Raw genomic sequence first — 26,668 nt, 5'->3', positions numbered from 1 at the left:
TGGTTAAATTGAAGACTGATTTACTCTGCCGGATATCTCTGACAATAACAACGTGATATGTGGTGCCTGTGGTGCCCCATCATTGGTATATAAGACGTCATTAAGGGTACCCCCCTGCATGAGGTGAACTGTGCCTCAGTGCTTGGGATTTGAAAAACATAAGTTTTTCTTGCAAAATTCAGATTTTCTTGGTTAAATTGAAAACTGATTTACTCTGCCGGATATCTCTGACAATAACAACGTGATATGTGGTGCCTGTGGTGCCCCATCATTGGTATATAAGACGTCATTAAGGGTATCCCCCCGCCTGAGGTGAACTGTGCCTCAGTGCTTGGGATTTGAAAAACATAAGTTTTTCTTGCAAAATTCAGACTTTTCTTGGTTAAATTGAAGACTGATTTACTCTGCCGGATATCTCTGACAATAACAACGTGATATGTGGTGCCTGTGGTGCCCCATCATTGGCATATATGACTTCATTAAGGGTACCCCCCCCGCATGAGGTGAACTGTGCCTCAGTGCTTGGGATTTGAAAAACATAAGTTTTCTTGCAAAATTCAGACTTTTCTTGGTTAAATTGAAGACTGATTTACTCTGCCGGATATCTCTGACAATAACAACGTGATATGTGGTGCCTGTGGTGCCCCATCATTGTCATATGTGACGTCATTAAGGGTAACCCCCGCATGAGGTGAACTGTGCCTCAGTGCTTGGGATTTGAAAAACATAAGTTTTTCTTGCAAAATTCAGACTTTTCTTGGTTAAATTGAAGACTGATTTACTCTGCCGGATATCTCTGACAATAACAACGTGATATGTGGTGCCTGTGGTGCCCCATCATTGGTATATAAGACGTCATTAAGGGTATCCCCCCGTCTGAGGTGAACTGTGCCTCAGTGCTTGGGATTTGAAAAACATAAGTTTTTCTTGCAAAATTCAGACTTTTCTTGGTTAAATTGAAGAATGATTTACTCTGCCGGATATCTCTGACAATAACAACGTAATATGTGGTACCTGTGGTGCCCCATCATTGGTATATGTGATGTCGTTAGTAAGGGTTACCCCCGCCTGAGGTGTACTGTGCTCTAGTGCGTGGGATTTGAAAACAACAATATACCACTGAATGTTTTATACAAACACACGGGTATACCCTTTGTCGTGTTTGTAATATGCGTTAAACTTCTACTTCTACATGTAAACGTTGTGTTTCATCGCTAAACTCGTAAATTAACTGTCTTGATGCATTATAATTTAGTAACTGTCAATCAAATTTGACCTCATGCATATTCATTAGTGCTCTAGTGCGTGGACTTCCTTGCCCGGTGGTATTTAGTTCTACTCCTTTAAAAGAGTGATACACTCGAGCGATGGTCCCAAACCACGGATGACCATATTTGTAAAAGTATTTAAATGAGTATTTGAGAGACTGTATCTCATTGGTGGACCAATCAAAAAACTACAATACCGCTTCCGGTTTTGAATAACATCGATCGCCGCCATATTGCCTACGCTTCGTAGTATGCCTAGACTGAGGATAACATCAGAACGTCTTACGTAATGCCAGTAGCCATGCCTGTATCAACAGCTAGCCAAACGTTAAGTCGCTGAAACAGAAGGTAAGCAAATGATACAGCATTTCGAAATTCCTGCGATGTACTGTACAGTTAAGGGACAAGTACAGTAACTAGGCCTACTCTCCTCAAAACTATTGTTTTCCTCACAAAAAAATATAACGTTAGGCCTACTGGACGAAAAATTACCTATAAAAGATGTTGAATATCAATGTTTAATGACACTGCTACATACCAAGTAGGTCTTATGTCTATGTAAGCCCTAAAGCTGACAATGCAAGTTAAAAAGTATGCATTTGAAACTAAAAAAATATATAAGGTTAGGTCTACTGTAACGGTTAGGCCTAATGAAATTTTTTTTTTTGAAAATTGTTTCTGAGACCACAGGAACTTGGCGTTCTGTCTATAATATAATATGAATTTAAGGCAAAGCCTCAGAAGAGCGCAGCTACATGTAAAAGATTATAACATCACAACTTTATATTGTCTATATTTTTCTACGAGATTAACAATAAAATATTTCACTGACATGCACATACTATCGATAGTTAGAGAGAATTCAAAATAATCCAAATGGAATAGTTCAATATACATGTACTTCAATCTTGTTTTTATCAGATGCAAATGCTATCAAAAATATGCCCGAATCTGTGCCGTCATCTTTGGCGTCAGGTTTTGTGATCTCACTGCTGACGGTTCCGTGCGCTTTAGAACATACACAGTATATATTGGACCAGTACATTTATTGTGTTGTTCTTGTATATGTGTAAATTAAAACTACGTACAGTAATTTTAAAACGTATACTGATAACACATTTCGTCTAGTAAAGAAATTTCAAATCTCGTCGTGCTGATAACGAGAATTAAAACATGGCTGCCTACATGGAGGCGCGAGACTTTTCCTGCGGGACACAATTTCAAAGTCCAAGGGGTACTGGAATGTATTGGAATCTTTATGATCACACACGTATTATGGTTAGTAGAGCTTCGCTCTACGCGGCCTTCGGCCGCGCAGAGAGCTGCGCTCTTATAAATCTACTTAGTCTAGTATAAATATATATATAAAAAAAAATACCCCTATAGTATAAAAAAACATATAGGGGTATTTTTTTATATATTTATACTAAATATTATTGACAGAATATCAAGCTCCTGTGATGAGATATACCTCAGTTATGTCAGTGTCGTATCCAAGGAAGTGTCAGCCATTTTTCTTTCTGCTCTGCTTAAATTAGTTACCTTCACTGGCCAACCCCCTATTTAAAGTAGCGAACTTCGTAATCTCCCCGCTGAAATGACGTTAGCATGCGTACACGATATTGTGTTTTGACGTCATTCCATCACCAATAGAAACAATAGTCCTGCACAAACATTAACGGGTATCCGTGGTATGTGAATAAGTGCCATTATGTCCAATACAAGCTAATATAAATTTTCAATATACATTTAGGTTTTATGCGCACATGTCACTCGTTCTGGACAGGTAGTCACGTGCACATGGCCAGTTGAGTGCATCGAGTATGATGATGTACATGGCGATATGTGGACGGATTATTATTTGGAATTCTATTCAGCTTTAGTTGACGTGTTTTTTAGGTCATCTGACCCGAAAGGTCAGGATGACCTATATTCGTCATATTTCGTCCGTTGTCGTCTGCCGTGCGCCATCCGCCGTGCATTAACTTTTCACATTTTGAACTCAAGTTCTACCAGTGTGATTTGGCTGAAACTTGCCTGAAATGATCCTGACATGGTCCCGACAAAGTGTTCTTATTTTTCGGGTCGATCCGAAATCCAAGATGGCCGCCACAGCCGCCATCTTGAAAACACATTTTGAACTTCTTCTCAAGTTCTACTGGTGCGATTTGGCTGAAACTTGCATGAAATGATCCTGACAAGGTCCGGACAAAGTGTTGTTACATCTCTGGTTGATCCGAAATCGAAGATGGCTACCATGACACTATATCTAATTAATTTCCTATATGATTATTGCCAAGGTAGTCAGATGACCGTTAAGGCCCTTGGGCCTCTTGTTTGCTAAAACAATTAAGCCCCATACAGCATTACAGGTAACGACTTTGTTTACATATTAGTAGGTGATGCACAGTGGACAAATGCTAGGAGTAAATGTACATGTGTAGACTGAGCGCAGGTGTGTCAATTAATTTCACACGCTTTATATAGGGGTCGGTAAGCGTGTCTGAATGTAAAACAAAAATGGCTGTCCTTGACAGGGGAATGTCTCATAACGATTCTTGAAATACAAGTACATGTATACTTTATTTTTAATCATTTGAATATTTTTTACCTTGCATTGTCAGCTTTAATAACGTAACTTATAGTGGCGTTCCGATTAGTCGAGTTCGTCGAGTATCGTTGGTTCGAGGTGTTTGATCAATTAATCGAGTAAGAAATCTGTAATCGAGTTTCATCAGAATTTTAGGACACCATGATAAAACAAAGTATAAAGTGAAGAAAATCAAGCGACATAAAAAAATGACAGCACCGAGAGGCCTCGCAATCGTAAGCCTTTGAAGGATTTTTTTATATGAAATTTGTTTATACATCAAGGAATAAAGTAATCGATTTTAATCGATCATTGATTGGTTAAATAAAACTGATGATCGACCATGAAATTTCAACCTATTCCCAACATTACCAGGATTTTACAATAAATTTAATATCTGCCTCTGCCAGGGATCGAACTTGGGACCTCAGCTCTGGATTACCAGTCTGACGCTCAAGCGATTGAGCTAAAGAGAAGTTCTTTCTAGCCGAGCGCTAGTATTGACCAGGGTTACATATTCCCCCTCCAGGTATCAACTCGTCCTCGAGTTTCCAGGGGTCACAACGATTCCTTTGCAGGTATTGTGAAGTATCATTCCCGAGTCCCTACGTGGGAGCCAATGTAACAGGGTGCAGGATTTATAATAAATCTAATACCTGCCTCTGCCAGGGTTTGAACTCAGAACCTCATGATTACTAGTCTGACGCTCAACCGATTGAGCTAAAGAGAAGTTCTCTCTAGCCGAGCGCTAGTATTGACCAGGGTTACATACTCCCCCTCCAGGTATCAACTCGTCCTCGAGTTTCTAGGGGTCACAACGATTCCTTCGCAGGTATTGTGAAGTATCATTCCCGAGTCCCTACATGGGAGCCAATGTAACAGGGTGCAGGATTTACAATAAATTTAATACCTGCCTATGCCAGGGTTCGAACTCAGAACCTCATGATTACTAGTCTGACACTCAACCGATGGAGCTAAAGAAAAGTTCTCTCTAGCCAAGCAATATATTGCTGCTGGTATTGACCAGGGTTACACTAATTTATACTAGACTAATTAAGTAGATTTATATATTATACACCAATTTCCTGTGGTCTCAGAAAAAAATAGGTATAACACCATGTTTATGTAGACACTATAAGTCTAGAACCAGGGGTATGTACACATTACAAGTCTAACACCAGGATATATAGACACTATAACTTTTTAAGTGTTGTGATGTCATTGTAGGTAGGGCTGAACTTCCCAAATATTGGATTTCCAATGATCATTCACTGACTGTTGGTTTTTAATAATTGAGGAACTGGATTTCTCTCATGAACATTTTCGTTCATACTAATATTATTATATACAGATACACTTGTACAATTGTCTTGTAAATAAGTATATAGAATCATAAAGAATTATGAATTGCATTTATATATATGTTTAGAGATCTTAGGAACATATTGTTCATATGCTTGCAATTTGTTGTCCATTAGATATGTGTATATTAATTAGCAATAGGGTTGTCATTGATATTTTTTTTTTATTTATTGTCAATATTGATTCCATTAGTTTAGTATTGAAACAAATTTAAAAAGATCTATATTTTTTGGAATCCATCTCAGAAACACATGTACATATTGTATAACTATTGCCTAAAATTATATATAAGTACCGGTATTGTCAACATCTGACTCATGGACACAATCATGTATGCCTTCACTAGTACTGTCAGGTCATTGATGTCATTCAACTCGATCAACATGTATTATAGAGGCAGGGAATATAACTGGATACACTGGTTGCATACATAAGATAATGTCAGGATCAATGCCTTCGGGTAAAACGAGGATTCACAGTCAGATCATTTTACATATTCTATATAAGTATTATTGGTTTCAATGTGTTAAAACATTAATAGATACTAGATAAATAATACTTAAATCGACTTAGCCTCCTTATAATGCATATTTTTTTTATTGTAGATGTCACCACAGCATAGACCCTATTTTGTGACTTCTTGGCAGAGCACAATCTTCCCTACAATGCATATGTTGCTGATCATTTCACAAAGATCTACAAGAAAATGTTTCCCGATATCAAGCTTAAGATTTCCTGTAAGTTTGACTGTAGTCAAACAAAGACCACCATGCTAGTGAAGAAAGCCCTTGCCCCAACGTTAGAGCAGGAAGTAGTTCAGCACCTGAGATCTTAGCAGTAATGGTTCATTTCTTAAACAGCAGGACTGTCTCACGGTCCCTGGCCATGCCTATTTGTAACGTCAGCAATTCTCAGAACATCTGCAAATATACCTTCAACAAATGTTCTTGTAAGGATATCTTTCATAAGGTATTAAGTTCTAAAATAAATGAAGTAAGCTATAGCCTGTATGTAAAAAACCCATCTTGTTGGAATTTGAATGTAAAAAGAAAATTACTGTAATTACCTGCATATAACCCGCGCCGGGGTATAGCCCAGGGGAAGCAAAATCAAGCATTCTCTATGATTTTGAAAAATAAATTACAGATAACCCACACAGTCAGATTGCCTTCGGGTTATACTTTGATGTAATCCTTGAAAATACAGTTGATTTTTGACAGGACATATGTAGTATATGATATACTAATAATGGTTCATGAGTCTATATATATACACATATATATATGCTTTATAGTCATTTCATTTCGAAAGGGCTATAGGTTTATTCAAAGATATGTAAAGCTATCAATAACATATTTTTTTCTTTGGAAATAGGTTTTAAATGCAAGGAATAATAGCTCATACAAAAATATTTTAGAATAGTGAGAGGGTTACCTGAACTATTTCCAACATACATGTATAGCCCGCATATTTTTAGCCCACCATCAGCAGATGGTGGGCTATTCAAATCGCTTTTCGTCTGTAGTCCGTCCGTTAACAATTCTTGTTATCGCTATTTCTCAGAAAGTGATGAAGGGATCTTTCTCAAATTTCATATGTAGGTTCTCCAAGGGCCCTATAGCTAGTTATGCATTTTGCATTTTGGGATCAATCGGTAAACAAGATGGCCACCAGGCAGCCATCTTGGATTTTGATAGTTAAAGTTTGTTATCACTGTTTCTCATTAAGTACTAAAGGGATCAGGCAGCCATCTTGGATTTTGGTAGTAAAAAATTGTTTCCACTGTTTCTCGGAAAGTACTAAAGGGATAATTCTCAAATAACACATGAAGGTTCCTCTTGGGCCCTAGTTGTGCATACTGACATTTGGGACCGATCGGTCAACAAGATGGCTGACCATGCCAGTCGCCATCTTGAATTTTGATTGTTGAAGTTTGTTACCACTATTTTTCAGAAAGTACTGCAAGGATCTGTCTCAAATTCCATATGTAGGTTCTCCTCGGGTCCTAGTTGTGCATTTTGGGACCGATCGGTCAACAAGATGGCCGACAGGCCGCCATCTTTGATTTTGATAGTTGAAGTTTGGAAAGTAGAGAAAAGATCCATCTGACAATTGTCAGACATAGATCAATCTTTGGTGGGCACCAAGCTCCCTCTGGGATCTCTTGTTATAATTTGGTAATAGTTTTCACAGATAGCCCGCATCGGCAGATAGCCTGCATTAGGCATCTTCTGATATAAAAAATTGTATAGCCCGCTGGCAATACGCAGAAAACTACCGTAAATGATTAAAAATAAGAAATCAATATCCAGATATGTTATTTTTGATTTCAAATAATAAATTTCCTAGATTCAATAAATTTTGCTGTGCTTAACTGGCTAATAGATATTTAGTTAAGACTATTGTAATTTTGATTTGTAACTGATTCTTTTTTTTTTTTTTTTTTTTTTTTTTTATTTTTTTTTTTTTTTTTTTTGCAGGAATCATGATAATCCTTTGCAGAATGTTATTTCCTTTGTCCCAGATAACTACTCTGTTATGAAAGGTAGACACAACTCTCTGATGACCTACATCAAAGAGAAAACACCCTTATATTTTTGATATTGGATGTAGCTGCCATCTGAGCAACCTGTGCACTGTGGCAGCTGTCAAGACCCTCCCTATGCCCATCGAGGATCTATTGGTGGACACCTTCTATTACAGGTACATATAATTTGTATATATTGCTTGAGGTAATTGGTTCCCAAATTCTTTATAAGATTTAAACTTTTAAGACAAAGATCTCATATGATGTAATGTGTGTTAATATCATATAGTCCCACTTGAAAACATGTATTTATAACATTTATCATTCAGTGAAGATATTTCAGTGGGTGTTTGTTGAGATGATAGATTGAAACTGTGGGAATGTTAAAGATGCTCCACCTCTGACAAATAGAATTTTTTTTTACAATAAAAAACATGAGCAGACGAATTAGTATTTTTCTTCAGTTACAAAAGTTACTTACTGTACACCATTTCACCACTATTGAAAAGTTTCAGCTTCTAATTTTACTTCAAGATAACAATATTAAACAATAATTACTTGCGTCCGGAAAAAAATCGATCGATGGCACTATGTCCTATATGGAATGAGGTACTGATTGCGCGTGCAACCGAAAGCAAAATTATATTGTTTTTTGTGTTAATCAGACATATATATATACATGATTAAATACCAATCGTTGTTAAAATGATAAGAATCATTTATGCTCTGTCAGTGGTGGGGCTTAAAATAAAATATTGTTTGTTTCCCCTTTCCGACCTACCCACCAAAACACTCCCTACCCAAAATATTTTATTGGCATTTTCCATACCAAAAATATTTTTTCATTTCTAATTTTTCTTTGTTTTCTCTGTTTTGTTTCTTTTCTTATAATACATTTTATGCTTTTATAACTTCAGTTTTAGAAAGAAAACTAATAACTTGAGGTATTTGTTGTCTAATAAAAAAAAAAAAAAAAAAAAAAAAAAACTACCTACCTACCCAACACTGGTATGGGTTGTTAAAGGGGAAACAAACAATTCATTAGGGCTGGCCTGGAACATCTTTAATTATTTAACTGAGAAATATGTTAAATTATATATTTTCAGCTCAGGCAGGAAAGAGAAGTACATAGAATTTACAAAGTTTTGTGATGTGGAGCCAACCAAGATACTGAAACATTGCTCTACCCATTGGTTGAGCCTTGAGAAGTGTGTAAAGTGAAGTGCCTCCTAGATCACTGGCCAGCCCTCCAGAGCTACTTCAATTCTCGTGATGACGTGGAGAAGCCTGTCCGCATCAAGAGGATTGCTGGTCAACTATCATCTTCATAGATGAGAATGTACTACTTATTTCTGGCTTTCATCCTAGAGTCATTCAACGAGTTCAACATAACATTTCAGCTATTACTATTTCTTTTGAGGGCACTATTGTTTTATAGTGTTGTCAAGGTATGGCATAGTACCCGAGCCGTTTTTTCCTGTGTAAATTCCTCAGCATTCAAGTTTTCAAACCATGACATCATAGTGTTTTGCAAAACGTCGTCTGCATATAGCTTGTTTGCCAGTGAACAGCGCAAATAGCGACAGTGACGTCATTTTTTTCAATGTCGACGTACATAACAAAAAGCATGCCAAACCATGCCATAATCCCACGGGAAACCATTGTATCCCACGGGAAACCATTGTCCCGGACTTATGATGGCTAAATAGTGCCTGGGGACTGAACCAATGAAAACGTGAGAAAAGGTCACGTTATGTACTAAAACTCTAATATGACAAGAAGATATGGCAATTGTTTTGAAAAAAAAATATGACAGAATATTTTTATCTGTATATGATTATGAGTATGATTAGTAGTTCTTATCAATGTAAAGTCTATATATATTTGTGTATGATTATCACACACCTATGTCTTAAAGGGACAATTCAGTCCAAGAGAACATTAAAATTTGTAATTATATAGGAAAAAATCCAGTTTTAATGGAAATTAAATCAGTCGGTTTTACTGTGATATGTCTGAAAAGCCCATGGTGGTGACATTTGTGTAGATGTTCAAACTCGCTCGCTGTCCGCCATTACACATTGTGGTCGAACTTCTTGTATGCCGAGCCCTGTCCCTTGCTCGTAGAGTAAGGCAACTTTTGTCTAGAACTGCTCAAATCGCTCTGACAGTAGTATGTTTACCTTATTAGGTGAATTGTCTTGTCTAAAAATCATTTTATCACCTTCTCAGTTGTTATGTAGTTTATTTGTTTAACGTGCGTGACTTTGGCTCGGGTATGGGTACAGCGTCCATATTGTACCTGCTAAATCGTATTGATCAACGATTTGATATTTCAACGATATTAATTAAAATACTTAACAATGTCGTGGAATTTGTCAATGTTTTATGTTATATGTTTCATAAGAAATGTAGAACAATACATTTATGTATATTTTGCTTCTTGGTTATGTAAAAGAATTAGCTTAAGTGAATTGTCCCTTTAATCTAGCTTTGATAATTCTTGATTATTTACACAACACTTTTTGATCTTTGATAATTCTTCAATATTTAAAATGTTTATTAGATTAACCTATTTATACATTCATATTAAGCTAGAATTTCTCTAATAACATTCCATTATACTTCAGGCTGATGAATTTAGGATTGGTTATATGGCAAAGGAGATCAGACGTCTACTGGGGAGATTCCTGGGCAGATTCGTCAAGGCCAAAGTCATCCGGGAAGCTGATCATTTGACCAAGGTTGAGTTTGACGACATCAACAACCAGATTCCAGACAGCATTGTGGACATTGGACCATTCTGCTATGCATACATAGTCGACAAAGAGGACAGCATTTCCCCATCCTTGACCAATAGAATTTTGGGGTAAGTTAAACAAAATAAGTGTATAAATCATGAATATGTATTAAAAATAACTTGTAAAACATTTCAACATGATTAATCATGGATATTTAAAATTTTGCATTAATCTGAATTAAATGTATTTCCAGGATGATAATAACAATAATAGAAGTTTGTTATGATTTATTATCAATACTAATTACTTAAACTAATTTCAATTTCATTTGTGATAACTTGCCATAGAAAAACTTTACACTAAATATTTTCATTTTTATTCTAACAGGTCTTTCAGGAAATTTTATCGCACTGTTGTAGACAAGATGATCAAGAAGTTTCCATTTGAGGATGCAGTTGGGTTACCTTAACCCTGCTACACGGTCTGATGGCACACCAACAGATGTGATGGCCATTGCCAGGAAGTTCCCAGGGATTGTTCCACAGGAGGACCTTCCCAAACTAGAGTGTCCTAGGCTTGGTTATAACTGGAACAAGGACATTAAGGCGTTTAAGCCCCATCAATCAATCAATCAACCAAACTAGAGGATGAACTGACTGATTAATCTGTGACAGCTGATTTTGAACTTCATGGGCCAGTATGGGAAAAATGTGTAATCACATCACAGGTGACAAGCAATTTCCAGTTCTGTTCATTCTGTCTGAAGCCATGTTGACCATTTCCAATGCAAATGCAAAATGGGAAAGGACATTTTATGGTGCACAAACTTCAGACAGAGAACCGAGTCCAGGAGGTCCTGAAGCTGGCAAACACAGCAACAAGGAACCATAATATGTGTCACCAATCTTCAGATTTCCAAATGGAATTGAGAGAATTAGTGCTTGAACTTAGCTTGTACTGTGATGTGTTCATATGGAACAATATGTGATGTGTTCTTATGTGACTTGATCATGAACAGTATTTATTGAGTTGAGTTTGTCAATTTAATGGTTTAAACAAACAGTTGATATTTTCTCTTGGAAAAAAAAGATATATGAATATCTGGTGTTCATTTGCAGCTAGTCAGTTGTGTTTATTTAAAGAAAATAATATTTTTAATTGAGATGTTTGTCATATGGAGACATTCAGTTGTTATTTCTATTGAAAGTTTATTGTTATATGTATTCTGTGGACATCTGGGATGTCATTTGTAACTTATATACATTGTATAATAGTTGCTGTATTTGTTTTACAAAGTAGAGTAATATGTGTGATCAGATGTCATTTGTGAAATTGATATGAAGGAGTTCCTATTTTTTATTGAGAATTTGTGCAATCATTGTAGGGCATAATTTTATTATTAATTTCTAGAGTGTAGGTATGGGCATTATGATGCTGTCATACGATGTTTACTGAATATGTTGACATCTAAAGCTTTAACCTGGTGTTTTTCTTGTTTTTAAGCACCTATTGCTTCTTATCAATTAACTTAAATTCATCCTCATGTGAAATCTTTCAAGTTGTTAAATATTATGGAATTTATTCACAAATACAAATAAATGATATAGTTGTTTAAAACTGTTTTCAAGTTATCTGTACTGTATAGTGTGTTAAAACAAATTCTCTAGATTTACTTCAATTAAGACTTATAGTTATTACGCCACAATGTGGCATGTCAACTCAAATGTCAAAAATGTCATCAAAAAATCAGATCTAAATCTTCATCAATGCAATTCAAGTTTGAAATAAGATGAACTTCAGTCTTATTGGGATTAAAAGATGCAAGCGATGCTTTTGCCCACCTGTTTATCATTTCTAAATTGCTATTAAGTACATATTCAATTTCTCTGCATGAAGATGAGGATTTTATTAGATTTATCGTCCGCAAAAAGACATGTAGAAGATTCAAGCTCAGCAATATTGTTCAGAAAGATAACAAAAAGAAGAGGACCAAGTATTGAGCCTTGAAGGACTCTAGCCTTAATCCTACCTACTTCAGAAAATGGATTATTGTTATTACTTTTTGTTATCCAAAAATAAGATAATTTTCCAACCATAACAAGAAATATCCTGAAATACCATTATTATTTTACAAGTACACCTTTGTGTCAGACCCAGTCGGAAGCTTTTGAAATATCACAATAAACTAACAAGTGATTTGTTTTCTCTTCCATAGGTACTACACTAACACCATACATATCTGGGTACTGGAACACAAGCACCAAATATACATATCTAGGTACTAGAACACTAGCCCCATACATTTCTAGGTACTAGAACACAAGCACTATACATATCTAGGTACTACACTAACACCATACATATATCTAGGTACTAGAACACAAGCACTATACATATATGTGTACTAGAACACAAGCACCATACATGTCTGGGTACTAGAACACAAGCACTATACACATCTAGGTACTAGAACACTAACACCATACATATCTCGGTACTAGAACACTAACACCATACATAGCTGGGTACTAGAACACAAGCACCATACATAGCTGGGTACATGTTCTATTTAGAACACAAGCACCATACATGTCTGGGTACTATAACACTAACACCATACATAGCTGGGTACTAGAACACAAGCACCATACATGTCTGGGTACTAGAACACAAGCACCATACATGTTGGGTACTAGAACACTAACACCATACATGTCTGGGTACTAGAACACAAGCACCATACGTGTCTGGGTACTAGAACACAAGCACCATACGTGTCTGGGTACTAGAACACAAGCACCATACATGTCTGGGTACTAGAACACAAGCACCATACATGTCTGGGTACTAGAACACAAGCACCATACATGTCTGGGTACTAGAACACAAGCACCATATATGTCTGAGTACTAGCTATAGAAAACTATCACCATACAAGGTACAAGTTGAGGCTATTAAGTATTGATGCAATTGGTCACGCATCCTGTGCACGTTAAAAAACAGACATTACGTTATAAGTGTTGATGCAATGTGATCACGCATCTTGTGCACGTCAAAATAACAGACGTTGCAACATTATAATATCCTAGACAGTATACGTGATCATAACCCCTCGAGATTTAGGATGCTTGATGTCATTCCTGTCATCTATTCTCTTTTGGCATTTATAGCAATTTTAGGTAAAATTAGTGAATATATTTTATCTCCTGTCTGTTGTCCTGTGTCATCAATTCATTTATCCATTGATTCATGGAATAATCACGATTTCAACTTCCAGGGTCGTAGCCAGGGTTAAAAAGCAATGTGGATACAATGACATAATTATGTTTTTTTTATTCGTGCCGAATAAGGGCAACCCCTCCTAGTATGAATCCGATCTGCTGTAGCGATATTCAGGTATTCGGATATCGAAATTACGTTTTATTTGAAAATATACTTAGTATGAAATCGGATTCCAGATTCTAAATGGAAACGCCACCATTCCCTGGTGAATTCAACTGGAATCTGGATATGCATGATATGTATGTATTAATGAAAAAACGATGAATAATTTTAAAATGTTGTAATAGTGAAAAAAAAATGAATGCATATATCAATTACAAGTATGGACTTATATATAACACCATATTAACCGAATCAAAGGTCCATAATTTACATTAGATATACAATTGTAGAATATGTTTTAACAGGTGCATATTTCTTACAAGAAAAACAATGGCCATAGGACAATACCCTGTTGAAATCAACAATTGGACAGTGAAATTCACAATAGTTCATAATTATGTAATATTAACTCAACGTTTTTACCTGCAATTGACCACCCATTAGCCAATGACAATTTAGTGGAAAATCAGAGCATATATATATATAGTTGATTACTAGCATTTCAATATAGTTACATTCACGACCATATAATATCATAGTAACGCTAATGTTTAAATAATTTGATAAACTCAAGCAATGAATCTAATGGGAATTTTAAATACTCATGATTGACATGTTGGTGATCGGCGTACGACTGTTAGAGGATGTATTGAATATGTTTATTTACGATAACTAAATATTAATGTATTTACTTTCACAACGTTACCTGCCACATTCTAATAAAATGTATACTTGAAGACAGATGGGCAACGTCAGTATCGGCCAAAAGTCTCCTTTGCAAAGTTAGATTATTTTACATGTAAATACTGGGGATACGGGGGCCACATCGTGGTTACTAATAATTATATTACTCGATGTAATGGTATACACGTCAAATACTTGTTTGTTTGATTAGTTTAACGTCCTATTAACAGCCAGGGTCATTTAAGGACGTGTCAGGTTTGTTACCACATGATAATGTCTGTATTTGATGTCTATAAGGTGTGTATACCACCACAACGACTTGTCACCACATGATAACGTCTGTATTTGATGTCTATAAGGTGTGTATACTATCACATCGACTTGTCACCACATGATAACGTCTGTATTTTGTGTGTATACCACCACCATACTACTTGTCACCACATGATAACGTCTGTATTTGATGTCTATAAGGCGTGTATACTACCACATCGACTTGTCACCGCATTATAATGTCTGCTGTATTTGATTGATGTGTATACCACCACATCTACTTGTCACCACATGATAACGTCTGTATTTGATGTCTATAAGGCGTGTATACTACCACATCGACTTGTCACCACACATTATAATGTCTGTATTTGATGTCTATAAGGCGTGTATACCACCACATCGACTTGTCACCACATTATAATGTCTGTATTTGATGTCTATAAGGTGTGTATACCACCACATCGACTTGTCACCACACTATAATGTCTGTATTTGATGTCTATAAGGCGTGTATACCACCACATCGACTTGTCACCACATAATAACGTCTGTATTTGATGTCTATAAGGCGTGTGTATACTACCACATCGACTTGTCACCACATTATAATGTCTGTATTTGATGTGTATACCCACCACATCGACTTGTCACCACATTATAACGTCTGTATTTGATGTGTATACCACCACATCGACTTGTCACCACATTATAACGTCTGTATTTGATGTGTATACCACCACATCGACTTGTCACCACATTATAACGTCTGTATTTGATGTCTATAAGGTGAATATACCACCACATGATAACGTTTGTATTTGATGTGTATACCACCATATTAATTTGTCACCACATTGTAACAACTGTATTTGATTCTGTATGTCACCACACAAGGACTTGTATATTTGATCTTCTTTGTTCCAAGATAACCTCTGGAAGTTGGTTGTAATAGGTTAATGTACAGTAAAACACGTTTATAATGAACATCCTTACAGCGAATGCATGTTTCTAACATTTGGTAATTTTCGTTTCCTGTTAAGGTTCCTATAAGATGTCTGTAATATATGTATAACAAACTGAATAAGGTCATCCCCAAAGGTTCGTTATAACCATGGTTTACTGTATACCCGACCTGTTGTACATGTAGCTTAATAATAACACAAACATAAGACTATGTAAGAAGTTTTAATTATAGTTTATTAAATAATACATAATGTAATAATAACGCACATATTAAGTTATGTATCACCGCAAAATGTATAAATACTTTGAAAGCACCCCTCTCCTTCATCCTGACTCAGTAAATACGATTGTATGGTAAATAACTTTTAAAATAAAATATGGCAGAAAAAAAACTATGATCTATGACCAGGGCTGATGCAAAATATCTGTTGAAAAAGTTTCAATTTTCAGCAGCTAGATAATCTGAATTTAATACATGTACCAGCACATGCTGACTCCAGTTTTATCTAAAATTATTTCGAGTATCACTAAAAGTTGAAGTTTGTGTCAATGAAATGTATTTAGAGCCTATGCTAAAATTGGTGAAACTAGAACTGTCGCCAGATCTAGAGTGGACAACTAATAACCCCCGCTGCACAAATTTAGTAATAACTCCATTAATAGGGGACATATCAGAACCCAATATAGTTTATTCAATTCCCCTTTATGTCAGGGTTCTGTGCACCAAATTTTATCAAAATCTGTCAAGTAGTTTAGGAGGAGTTTGCAGGACAAAGTTGCATCTACAGACGGACGGACGGACGGACGGACGGACGGACGGACGGACGGACGGACAGACGACGGACAGACGGACAACCCGATTCCAGTAATAACCTATAACACAAAATTTGCCTTAAAACCAAATATTCAACATATATTTTTTCTGCTTTTCTTTTAATACAGATCAATTAATACCGTTATTAATGAAAGTTTAATACAACAGGAAGATATGCATGTTAATTGTTCTTAGCTTTAGGTAATTTCTTCTATTATATACATATGTAAATAACTATGAATAAGTTAATTATTAAAAAATTCAAACTATTAAATGTTATTTTATAGATCCAGTCCAGTGCCAATACTGTAAACGTGGACATTTTCGTGAGGGGGAAATTTTGCTAATTATCTATCGGGAAAATAACAACACTGTGAAAGTTACATGCATACCAATAGCGAAATTAAGAGGAAATATCCATGTAGTATACAGTATGCTTTTATTAGTAAAGATATGCTCTTAAAATATGCTTCTTTATACAGTACATATGCATGTAATCATGTGGAGAGGGCATATATAGGCTTTGTCTGCTGTCCGATCCAAAATTGAATCTCTTTGATTTAATAAAATATTTTTAAAATAAAAAATAAACCTACATATCAAATTTGAGAGTTTCCTTCAGTATTTCCTGAGAAATACCAATAAAACTTCATAAATTGTTGAATTCCAAGAAGGCTGCCCTGGCGGCATCTTGTTTTTGATCAGACCCAATATGCAATGTGTTCAACTAGACACCAAGAAGAATTTACATATGCAATATGAGAAAAATTCCTTCAGCATTATCTGAGAAATAGTGCTATGGCAAAATCCAAGATGGCTGCCAGTCTGCCATCTTGCATTGGTCAAAATACAAAATACAAAAAGGCACCAAGGGGAACCAATATACCCAATTAGAGAAAGATACCTTCAATACTTTCTGAGAAATAGCGATAATTGTCAAAATCCAAGATGGCTGCCAGTCGGCCATCTTGTTATCCAATCAGTCCTAAAATACAATATGCACAACTAGGCACTAAGGCAAACCTAAATATGAAATTTGAGATAGATCTCTTATGTATTTTCTGAGAAATAGCTATAACAAGAATTGTTTAATATATGGAGGGAAGGACAGAAGGAAGAACGGATGAACAGATCATGGACATTAGACAATTTGAATCAGATAGGGACTAAAAAAATGTTGAATCTTGGAAAATCTATGTCAGCTTTTGAATAAAGAGGAATGACATTAAACACCCAGTCTATACAACAGAGACATGTTGGCAAAGAGAATACACCTTCTCTTCAAAATTGATAAGAAATTTGCTGTCACTGGACAACAACATTTTTCTTTAAGACTCTGCAAAAATTTCTTTATAGCCCTGTAACTTTTCTTCTTGATATCTTGTTTAAAGTACAGATAACATTATCCACCCAGGCTTCATCCATTGTGTAAATCAAATTTCTTCAGAAATAGTTTTACGTTTCTGTTGTACAATTTTTTAACCAACTGTGTTATTTTTAAGAAATTTGTCCTTGACATTATTCTGAAATTAACCAAATGTAATTCTGGGTGAATTGTGACTATGTGAGCATTCATACTATTTGTATTTGCCATATAATGTAACATAATATACATTTACAGTTTTGAACAAAGACCAAATGTGTTACTCCTTTCTTCAATGGAATCCTCTGAAACATCCTTGAGCCACATTTCTTAATTGACCTCCCATTGATCACCCTAGTAGACTGCTCCTGAACAAAATTTTCAACTTCAGCAAAGGGTGGTGTCAGTCTTAGGAAGCTTGCAATGTTCATCCAGAAGCACTTCAAATCTGGCACACTTGTAAAATAAATAAATAAATAAATAAATAATTAAATTATGTATAGGTATACTGATGTTGACAAAAGGAAGAGTTCAATTCAATAGTTTTTATCCATAGTGGCTCATGAGCATTAAAAGGAAATACAATAAAGCATATTCTAAGCAACCTAATAACCAATTAGCACACAAAACATTTTTATAGTTATAACTAGCACTGCAAGCAAATGGTTAACTAATATCCCCGCTACCACTCATTTGGGAACATAGCAACCAAATGTTGTTTTAATCCATGGATAAAGTTCAATTATGTTCATTTTGACATTTCATTTGGTAACAATGACAACCAAATGACAGCCATTGTATTTGTCATCCTTTCAAAAACTCTGTGGCTTAATCGGACAATATCTTCATTTATATATGATCAACCAGAAGCCTCTCTTTTGTTTCCATGGTTTGATTTGGTTTATTAGACTTAATGTCTTATTAACAGCTATCAGGTAATGTAAGGACAGCCTCGCCTGTGTACAATGTGTTGTGTGTGTGAATGTCTGTATGTTTTGGGAGGCTGTGTATGTGATATATTTATATTGTGTTTCCAAGGTATCCATTGTTATTATTAAACCATGTGATGTGGTAATTAATAGACATCCATCTGTTACAAAATTGATTCAAAGTCTAAAGTTATTGCCTATATTACAAAACCTGTGTATATTGACTTGGTTACCTTGGCAATCAAAAGTTTGGGAAAATAAGTGTTCTTTTATATCTACACATTATTGTGAATTTTCATCAGAATTGGTCCAGTTCAGGAGGAGTTGTACGGACAACATTTGCAGATGACAGACATCCAGACATAAGGACAGACATCCAGGGAAGTTGATTCCAGCGTATAGCCCTAACTTCATTGCAGGGGGTATAAGAACAAAATTATTTCATCTACATTCAATACAATTTAAGTTACTTACCAAATGGGCAGGGACATAGATGTAGATCAGTAAACTGGTGATGTAATTTTCCCAAGCATCTCCTGTCGCCATTCTTCCAGAGTCTGAAGATTTTCTGTGCATTCAAAGATAAAAGATAAAATGTAAAATCTCTTAATGAAAGCAAGCAATATTTCCGATATCCATGATACAGGTAAGCTTGTTTACCTAGTACATGACAATGTATTTCAATTTCAAGAAGATTTCGTCGTTTTTTATTTACAAATGTACATCAGATGGATTGGACATCTGAGGCCTAGGCTATGCCCATTTACATGCAAGTCCTTTCCAAATTATCAATTAACATATAAATATACATTCTGCATAACAAGTTTTACCTGATATGTGTTGTAATACATGACTTTCCAATGTTTTTGTCATAAAATGCGTTATGATTAAATGATACATCCATACCAGCTTGAGCTACACCAATTAGGCTTTGTCAGAAACATGGTCTATAACATGCTGTGTGTGAGTGATATGTTACTGCTGTGACTAGTGACTTTCCTGATGACATCCACAGGTAATGGAATTTGTATAAATACTTATAAATAAATTCAGTCAATTTAACTACAAGTATAGATAACTATCAACAAGAGGCCCAGAGGGCCTGTATCGCTCACCTGTTTTTTTTTTTTTTTTTTGAGTAATTCTGTAATTTAGTAATTAGTGATTCAAAAATCACAAAGACTTTTACAATTAGGAAAATAGCAAAATTGACTCCATGATTTGTTTAATTTTGAATCCCAACCATATAATGATGCTATAGATACCATACGAATATGCTATCCAATACATAGTTTCAGAGAGGAAGTAATTTATATGAAAATAGTAGCCTTATTAACCTTTTTGGCCCCGCGCCTAAGGCCCCGGGGGTCAGCCCCCATCATTTGTACAATTTTGAATCCTCACTTTAAGAATGCTACCATTGCACTATGAGTGTTATCCCATGCTTAGTTTCAGAGAAGAAGTCGTTTATATGGAAATAGCCAAATTGACCCATTTTGGCCCCGCCCCTCAGGCCCCTGGGGGTCAGCCCCATCGTTTGTACAATTTTGAATCCCCACCCTATAAGGATGCTACCATTGCAGTATGGATGCTATCCCATGCTTAGTGTCAGAGAAGAAGTCGTTTATATGGAAATAGCCAAATTAGCCCCTTTTGGCCCCACCCCTCAGGCCCCGCCCCTGAGGCCCCTGGGGGGTCAGCCCAATTTTTTGTACAATTTTCAGTCATTAACCCATAAGGATGCTACCAGTCAAATTTTGTTGAATTCCGACCAGCGGTTATGGAGAAGAAGTCGATTGTTGGCGGACGGACGGACGACGGATGCCATGGTATGGCATTAGCTCACCTTCGTCCTTCGGACCAGGTGAGCTAATAAATTAATGCATCTGGTCTAGTGAGATATTGACCTGGTAGTGATCAACAGACATATCTCAAATTTACCATATTGTAAAGTAACTTCACCTCTACTGATGTCTTTGGCTGTAGTGCCTTTTTCATTGAAGAGATCTGGTTAGCATGACGTCATCTTCGTCCTCCTCGTCATCCCCAGAATGTGTGATAAGTCCTCTAGTTGGAGCCGGTGGCTTCTTTCATTTTACCTGTAAAGTAACAAAGGAGTAGACTAACTGTCACCAGAGTAAACAACTAATACTCCCTGTTGCACAAAATTAATATTAACTCCATTAATAGAGGAAATTGCAGAACCCAATATAGTTTTCTTATATCCCCTTTATATCAGGGTTTTATGTACCAAATTTAATCAAAATCTGTCAAGTAGTTTAGGAGGAGTTTGCCGAACAAATTCCAGTATACCCCATTAACTTCATTGCGGGTGGTATAATAAAAGGAGTCACAATGCTACAATAGTTATTCTGACTTAATTTTGTTAATAGCCTACACTTTTGACTGTTACCTTACTGTCCCCTACACTTTTGACTGTTACCTTACTGTCCCCTACACTTTGACTTTTACCTTAACCTTACCATGCCCTACACTTTGACCTTTACCTTGCAGTTCCCTACACTTTGACCTTTACTTTGCAGTTCCCTACACTTTGACCTTTACCTTGCAGTTCCCTACACTTTGATCGTTACGTTACTGACCCCTATACTTTGACCTTAACCTTACCGTGCCCTACACTTTGACCTTAACCTTACAGTGCCCTACACTTTGACCTTTACCTTACTGTCCCCTACATTTTGACCTTTACCTTGCAGTTCCCTACACTTTGACCGTTACGTTACTGACCCCTATACTTTGACCTGAACCTTACCGTGCCCTACACTTTGACCTTAACCTTACAGTGCCCTACACTTTGACCTTAACCTTACAGTGCCCTACACTTTGACCTTTACCTTGCAGTTCCCTACACTTTGACCGTTACCTTATTGTCCCCTACACTTTGAACTTTACCTTACTGTCCCCTTCACTTTGACCTTTACCTTACTGTCCCTTACACTTTGACCTTTACCTCACAGTGCCCTAAACTTTGACTTATACCTTAAAGTGCCCTACACTTTGACCTTTACCTTGCAGTTCCCTACTCTTTGACCATTACCTTACTGTCCCCTACACTTTGACTATAACGTTACTGTCCCCTACACTATACTTTGACCTAAACCTTACCGTGCCCTACACTTTGACCTTAACCTTACAGTGCCCTACACTTTGACGGTTACCTTACTGTCCCCTACATTTTGACCTTTACCTTGCAGTTCCCTACACTTTGACCGTTACGTTACTGACCCCTATACTTTGACCTGAACCTTACCGTGCCCTACACTTTGACCTTAACCTTACAGTGCCCTACACTTTGACCTTAACCTTACAGTGCCCTACACTTTGACCTTTACCTTGCAGTTCCCTACACTTTGACCGTTACCTTATTGTCCCCTACACTTTGAACTTTACCTTACTGTCCCCTTCACTTTGACCTTTACCTTACTGTCCCTTACACTTTGACCTTTACCTCACAGTGCCCTAAACTTTGACTTATACCTTAAAGTGCCCTACACTTTGACCTTTACCTTGCAGTTCCCTACTCTTTGACCATTACCTTACTGTCCCCTACACTTTGACTATAATGTTACTGTCCCCTACACTATACTTTGACCTAAACCTTACCGTGCCCTACACTTTGACCTTAACCTTACAGTGCCCTACACTTTGACGGTTACCTTACTGTCCCCTACATTTTGACCTTTACCTTGCAGTTCCCTACACTTTGACTTTTACCTTGCAGTTCCCTACACTTTGACCTTAACCTTACAGTTCCCTACACTTTGACTGTTACCTTACTGTCCCCTACATTTTGACCTTTATCTTACAGTCTCCTTCACTTTGACCTTTACCTTACTGTCCCCTACACTTTGACCTTTACCTTACAGTCCCCTACTCTTTGACCTTTATCTTACAGTCTCCTTCACTTTGACCTTTACCTTACTGTCCCCTACACTTCAACCTTTACCTTACAATCTCCTTCACTTTGACCTTTACCTTATGGTCTCCTACACTTTGTCCTTTACCTTACTGTCTCCTAGACAACTGATGAAAGCTGGACCGATGACATTGATGTGATGTTTACAGTGTGATTCCATATTTTTGGCCGAAGTTAAACAAATGGCTATTGTCATGTTCACCTGCAAACAAAGAAATATACACTTCAATGTGATTTTTGCTGGGAATAAAATTGTATTTTCTTTCCACAAAACACATTTTCTAGCCATTTAAATGTTCAAATTTCACAAAATTTAATTTTATAAAGTGTATCTAACAGAAACACATTATCAGGCTTAATTTACTTACAACAACTAGAACTGTCGCCAGAGTGGACGACTAATACCCCCTGCTACACAAATTTAGTAATAACTCCATTTAACAGGGGACATTGCAGAACCCTATATAGTTTGCTCAACTCCCCTTTATGTCAGGATTCTGGGTATCAAAGGACTATGTATGGTTTGGGCCCTTTTTGGCCCCCAAATCCATCAAATTTTCAAACCTGTTCATTTGTTGTATTCTAAATATTTAGTATATCCCTAATTCATCTATGATGACTGTTTTCTAATTTTGCAGATGAAGTTACCATGGTAACCATTAATTATGCAAATGTGGAAATTTTGACAATTTTTGCTATTTTCTATAGGTATCTAATTTTGCAGCTTCAGTTGCCATGGTAACCACTCAAAATATGCATAAATTATGAAAATGTGGAAATTTTTGACAATTTTTGCGATTTTTTATAGGTTGTTGTTTTAGAAACCATAGAGCGCATCCTTGAACAAAAACTTCTCCTAAAGTATAGGAAGTGCAGACATATTCTCAGTCAATATTAAGTTTGTTCGAGGATGCTCGATAGTTTCATAGACAAAAACAGTCTATACAATTAAGTTAGGGATATACTAAATATGAAAACTACAACAATTTAGATACCAAATTACAGAAGATACTGGTGTCCTTCTTCATCCACACCCCGCATGAAGATCGTTCTGCTGCCTTAGCATAGCACTGCACTGCTGTCCTTCTGGTCCTGCCCAACAACCCTAAAGCAGATAGCAACGATTTAATAATGATTTGCATAATCATTACTTGCTCCATTAGCAGTAATAGGCACCAATCGTAGCTCTAAAGACGACACTATTATCTATCTAAAAGTCTTTTGAGCTACAATATTGCAGCTACATCCGGCTAGGTCCTGGACGGTACATTTTCACCTTTCCTCAATCCTGTTAAGTAATATTTCATGATTATAATCAGATTCACAATGTAGCCTACAGTAGGTCTACTCTGATGTGAAAAAAATCATAGTTAAGATTAGTAACGTTATTAAAGGGAAAACAAGTATACTTGTATTTCAAGAATCGTTTGAGACATTCCCCATTCAAGGGCAGCCATATTTGTTTTACATTCCGACGCGCTCACTGACCCCTATATAAAGCGTGTGAATTGACACACGTGCGCTCATGATCAGTCTATACATGTACATATACACCTAGCAGTTGTCCACTGTGTATCGCCTACTAATACGTAAACAAAGTCATTAGCTATAATTCTGTATAGGGCTTGTTTTAGCAAAAAACATGTCAACTCCTCTAAGCTTTTATTTAGATGTTTGTCAAAATCAAAATTTCACACGTTGTCAAGTGAATAGAAATCCAAATAATAATCCGTCCACATATGCACTCAACTGGCCATGTGCACGTGACTACTTGTCCCGAACGAGCGACAACTTAGCTACCAATTACACACACGTGTCAATGTACGCGTAAATGCCGTAAAACCTATAAATAGTGTATATTGAAGTGTTATGTTTAAGCATTGAAGTCACTATTTTTTAATTTCATCGGGGTATGAAAGAAATTGTGTTTGCAAACTGTGTGAATCCGCGTAGCGGATTCTCACAAATGTTTGCAAACAAAATTTATTGAGAAAGTTTTATGGTGCCGGGCCCCGATAACGTTTGTGCAGTACTATTGTTTCTATTGGTAATGGAATGACGTCAAAAGATGATATCCTGTGCTAACGTCATTTCAGCAGGAAGATTACAACGAGTGACATTCCATCACCACTGGAAATGCTAGTCCCGCACAAACGTTATCGGGTATCACGTGGGTTATCGGGTATCACGTGCGTTATCAGGTATCACATGGTATGTGAATATGGCCCATTTGAGATCTAGCTGACAACACATTCATGTATTACTTCACTATATGATTAAACCTTGCCAGGTGAGTGCAGTGTTTATTTTCAGTTTGACATTGTTATTTGCAATATAGGGGCATGTGTACCTGAGACAAGATATGTTTAGAATGACGCACGTAATAGCCCGAGATACTCTGGCCCTGACATCAGATTTAGACATTATGACAGATAGATGTCTGGCGTAGGGCCAGAGCGCAGTAGTACTCGAAAACCTGGAATAAGCCCATCTCCGATTCAGACTGCTTACAAAACATTACCGCCGAGACGCGTCCATTTCCTTCGTCTTTTCAACAAATGAATATTTTTTCTATCCATACCAATCCATTTTACCATGCATGCATCTCATATCATCTCAATACAGTAGCTTTGCATAATATGAGAAAATGGCAATGGCGAGGAGGGATATTTCAAACTGCGGAAAAGAAGCTACTGTATTGAGATAATATGAGGTGCATGCGTGGTAAAATGGATTGGTACGGGTAGAAAAAATATTCATTTGTTGAAAAGACCAAAGTAAGGGACGCTTCTCGGCGGTAATGTTTACAAAACTGTCTGAATCGGAGATGACCTGACCCGATACCAAACGGTGTCGGCTTATTCCAGGTTTTCGAGTACTACTGTGCTCTGGCCCTACGCCAGACATCTATCTGCCATAATGTCCAAGTCTGGTGTTGGGGCCAGAGTCTCTCGGGCTAGACGCACGTGTGTCAAGTCCCGTGCTTTATATAGTGGGTTGGCCAGTGAAGGTAACTAATTTAAGCAGAGCAAAAAGAAAATGGCTGCCACTACCTTGGATTGGACACTCTCAGAAATAATTTTCGAAAAGTATTTCATGAATCATTAGATATATATATTTTTTTAATTTCAAATGCTTGGTTTTTAACTTGCATTGTCAGTTTTAAGGCTTACATAGACATGAGACCTACTTGGTATACATGTAGCAGTGTCATTAAACATTGATATTCAACATCTTTCATAGGTAAATTTTCGTCCATTTTATTTTTTTGAGGAAAACAACAGTATAGAGACAGGTACATTTGTACTTGTCCCTTAACTGTACAGTACATCGCAGGGATTTCGAAATACTGTTTCATTCGCTTACCTCTGTTCAACGGCTTAATGTTTGGCTAGCTGTTGATACAGGCATGGCTTCTGGCATAACGTAAGACGTTATGATGCTATCCTCAGTCTAGGCATACTACGAAGCGTAGGCAATATGGCGGCGATCGATGTTATTCAAAACCGGAAGCGGGTACTGTAGTTTTTTGATTGGTCCACCAATGAGATACAGTCTCTCAAATACTCATTTAAATACTTTTACAAATATGGTCATCCGTGGTTTGGGACCATCGTCCCTCTGAGTACAATATTCATGTCAGTATATACTATTGTAATTAGACCGATATAACAACATGATTTGTACTATAAATGCCGTTTTCAATACGTAATTTAGTCGTCTTGTGTACGGAGTATAGCCATTTCAAAATAACATGTGTACGGAGTATAGCAGGGAAGGTTTACGGAGTATAGCAAGTTTAAAACATTTTAAAACGTGTTCGTTTTTGG

General features: G+C 36.6%; 1 protein-coding gene and 1 long non-coding RNA gene across 12 annotated transcripts; one reads left to right on the top strand and one right to left on the bottom strand.

The window, feature by feature from the left end:
* Positions 1-2,000: 2,000 nt before the first annotated feature.
* Positions 2,001-11,557, top strand: LOC138311897 (uncharacterized). 10 transcript variants are annotated; one of them, XM_069253041.1, is made up of 6 exons: positions 2,001-2,546; positions 5,826-5,957; positions 7,701-7,923; positions 8,854-9,195; positions 10,378-10,616; positions 10,876-11,556. In XM_069253041.1, exons 4-6 carry the CDS (start codon positions 9,079-9,081, stop codon positions 10,955-10,957), a joined length of 438 nt encoding a protein of 145 aa, XP_069109142.1. In that variant the 5' UTR covers positions 2,001-2,546; positions 5,826-5,957; positions 7,701-7,923; positions 8,854-9,078; the 3' UTR covers positions 10,958-11,556. The 10 variants fall into 10 exon arrangements, with proteins under 10 accessions (XP_069109142.1, XP_069109143.1, XP_069109150.1 ...); XM_069253042.1 differs by lacking the exon at positions 2,001-2,546 and adding an exon at positions 4,315-4,436; XM_069253049.1 differs by lacking the exon at positions 2,001-2,546 and having other exon boundaries at positions 5,362-5,957; positions 10,908-11,557.
* Positions 11,558-17,708: 6,151 nt separating this feature from the next.
* On the bottom strand, positions 17,709-26,452 carry LOC138311899 (uncharacterized). 2 transcript variants are annotated; one of them, XR_011206784.1, is made up of 5 exons: positions 26,205-26,452; positions 23,834-23,943; positions 22,927-23,040; positions 20,864-21,000; positions 17,709-18,428 (listed from the first exon to the last, which is right to left on the bottom strand). It is a non-coding gene; the product is annotated as an uncharacterized lncRNA (long non-coding RNA). The 2 variants fall into 2 exon arrangements; XR_011206783.1 differs by lacking the exon at positions 17,709-18,428 and adding an exon at positions 19,386-19,469.
* Positions 26,453-26,668: the final 216 nt, after the last annotated feature.

The sequence above is a fragment of the Argopecten irradians genome, unplaced genomic scaffold, assembly GCF_041381155.1.
Source record: "Argopecten irradians isolate NY unplaced genomic scaffold, Ai_NY scaffold_0152, whole genome shotgun sequence".
Lineage (NCBI taxonomy): Eukaryota > Metazoa > Mollusca > Bivalvia > Pectinida > Pectinidae > Argopecten > Argopecten irradians.
Note: the sequence above shows the minus strand (reverse complement) of the source record. Positions and strands in the feature narration are given on the sequence as shown.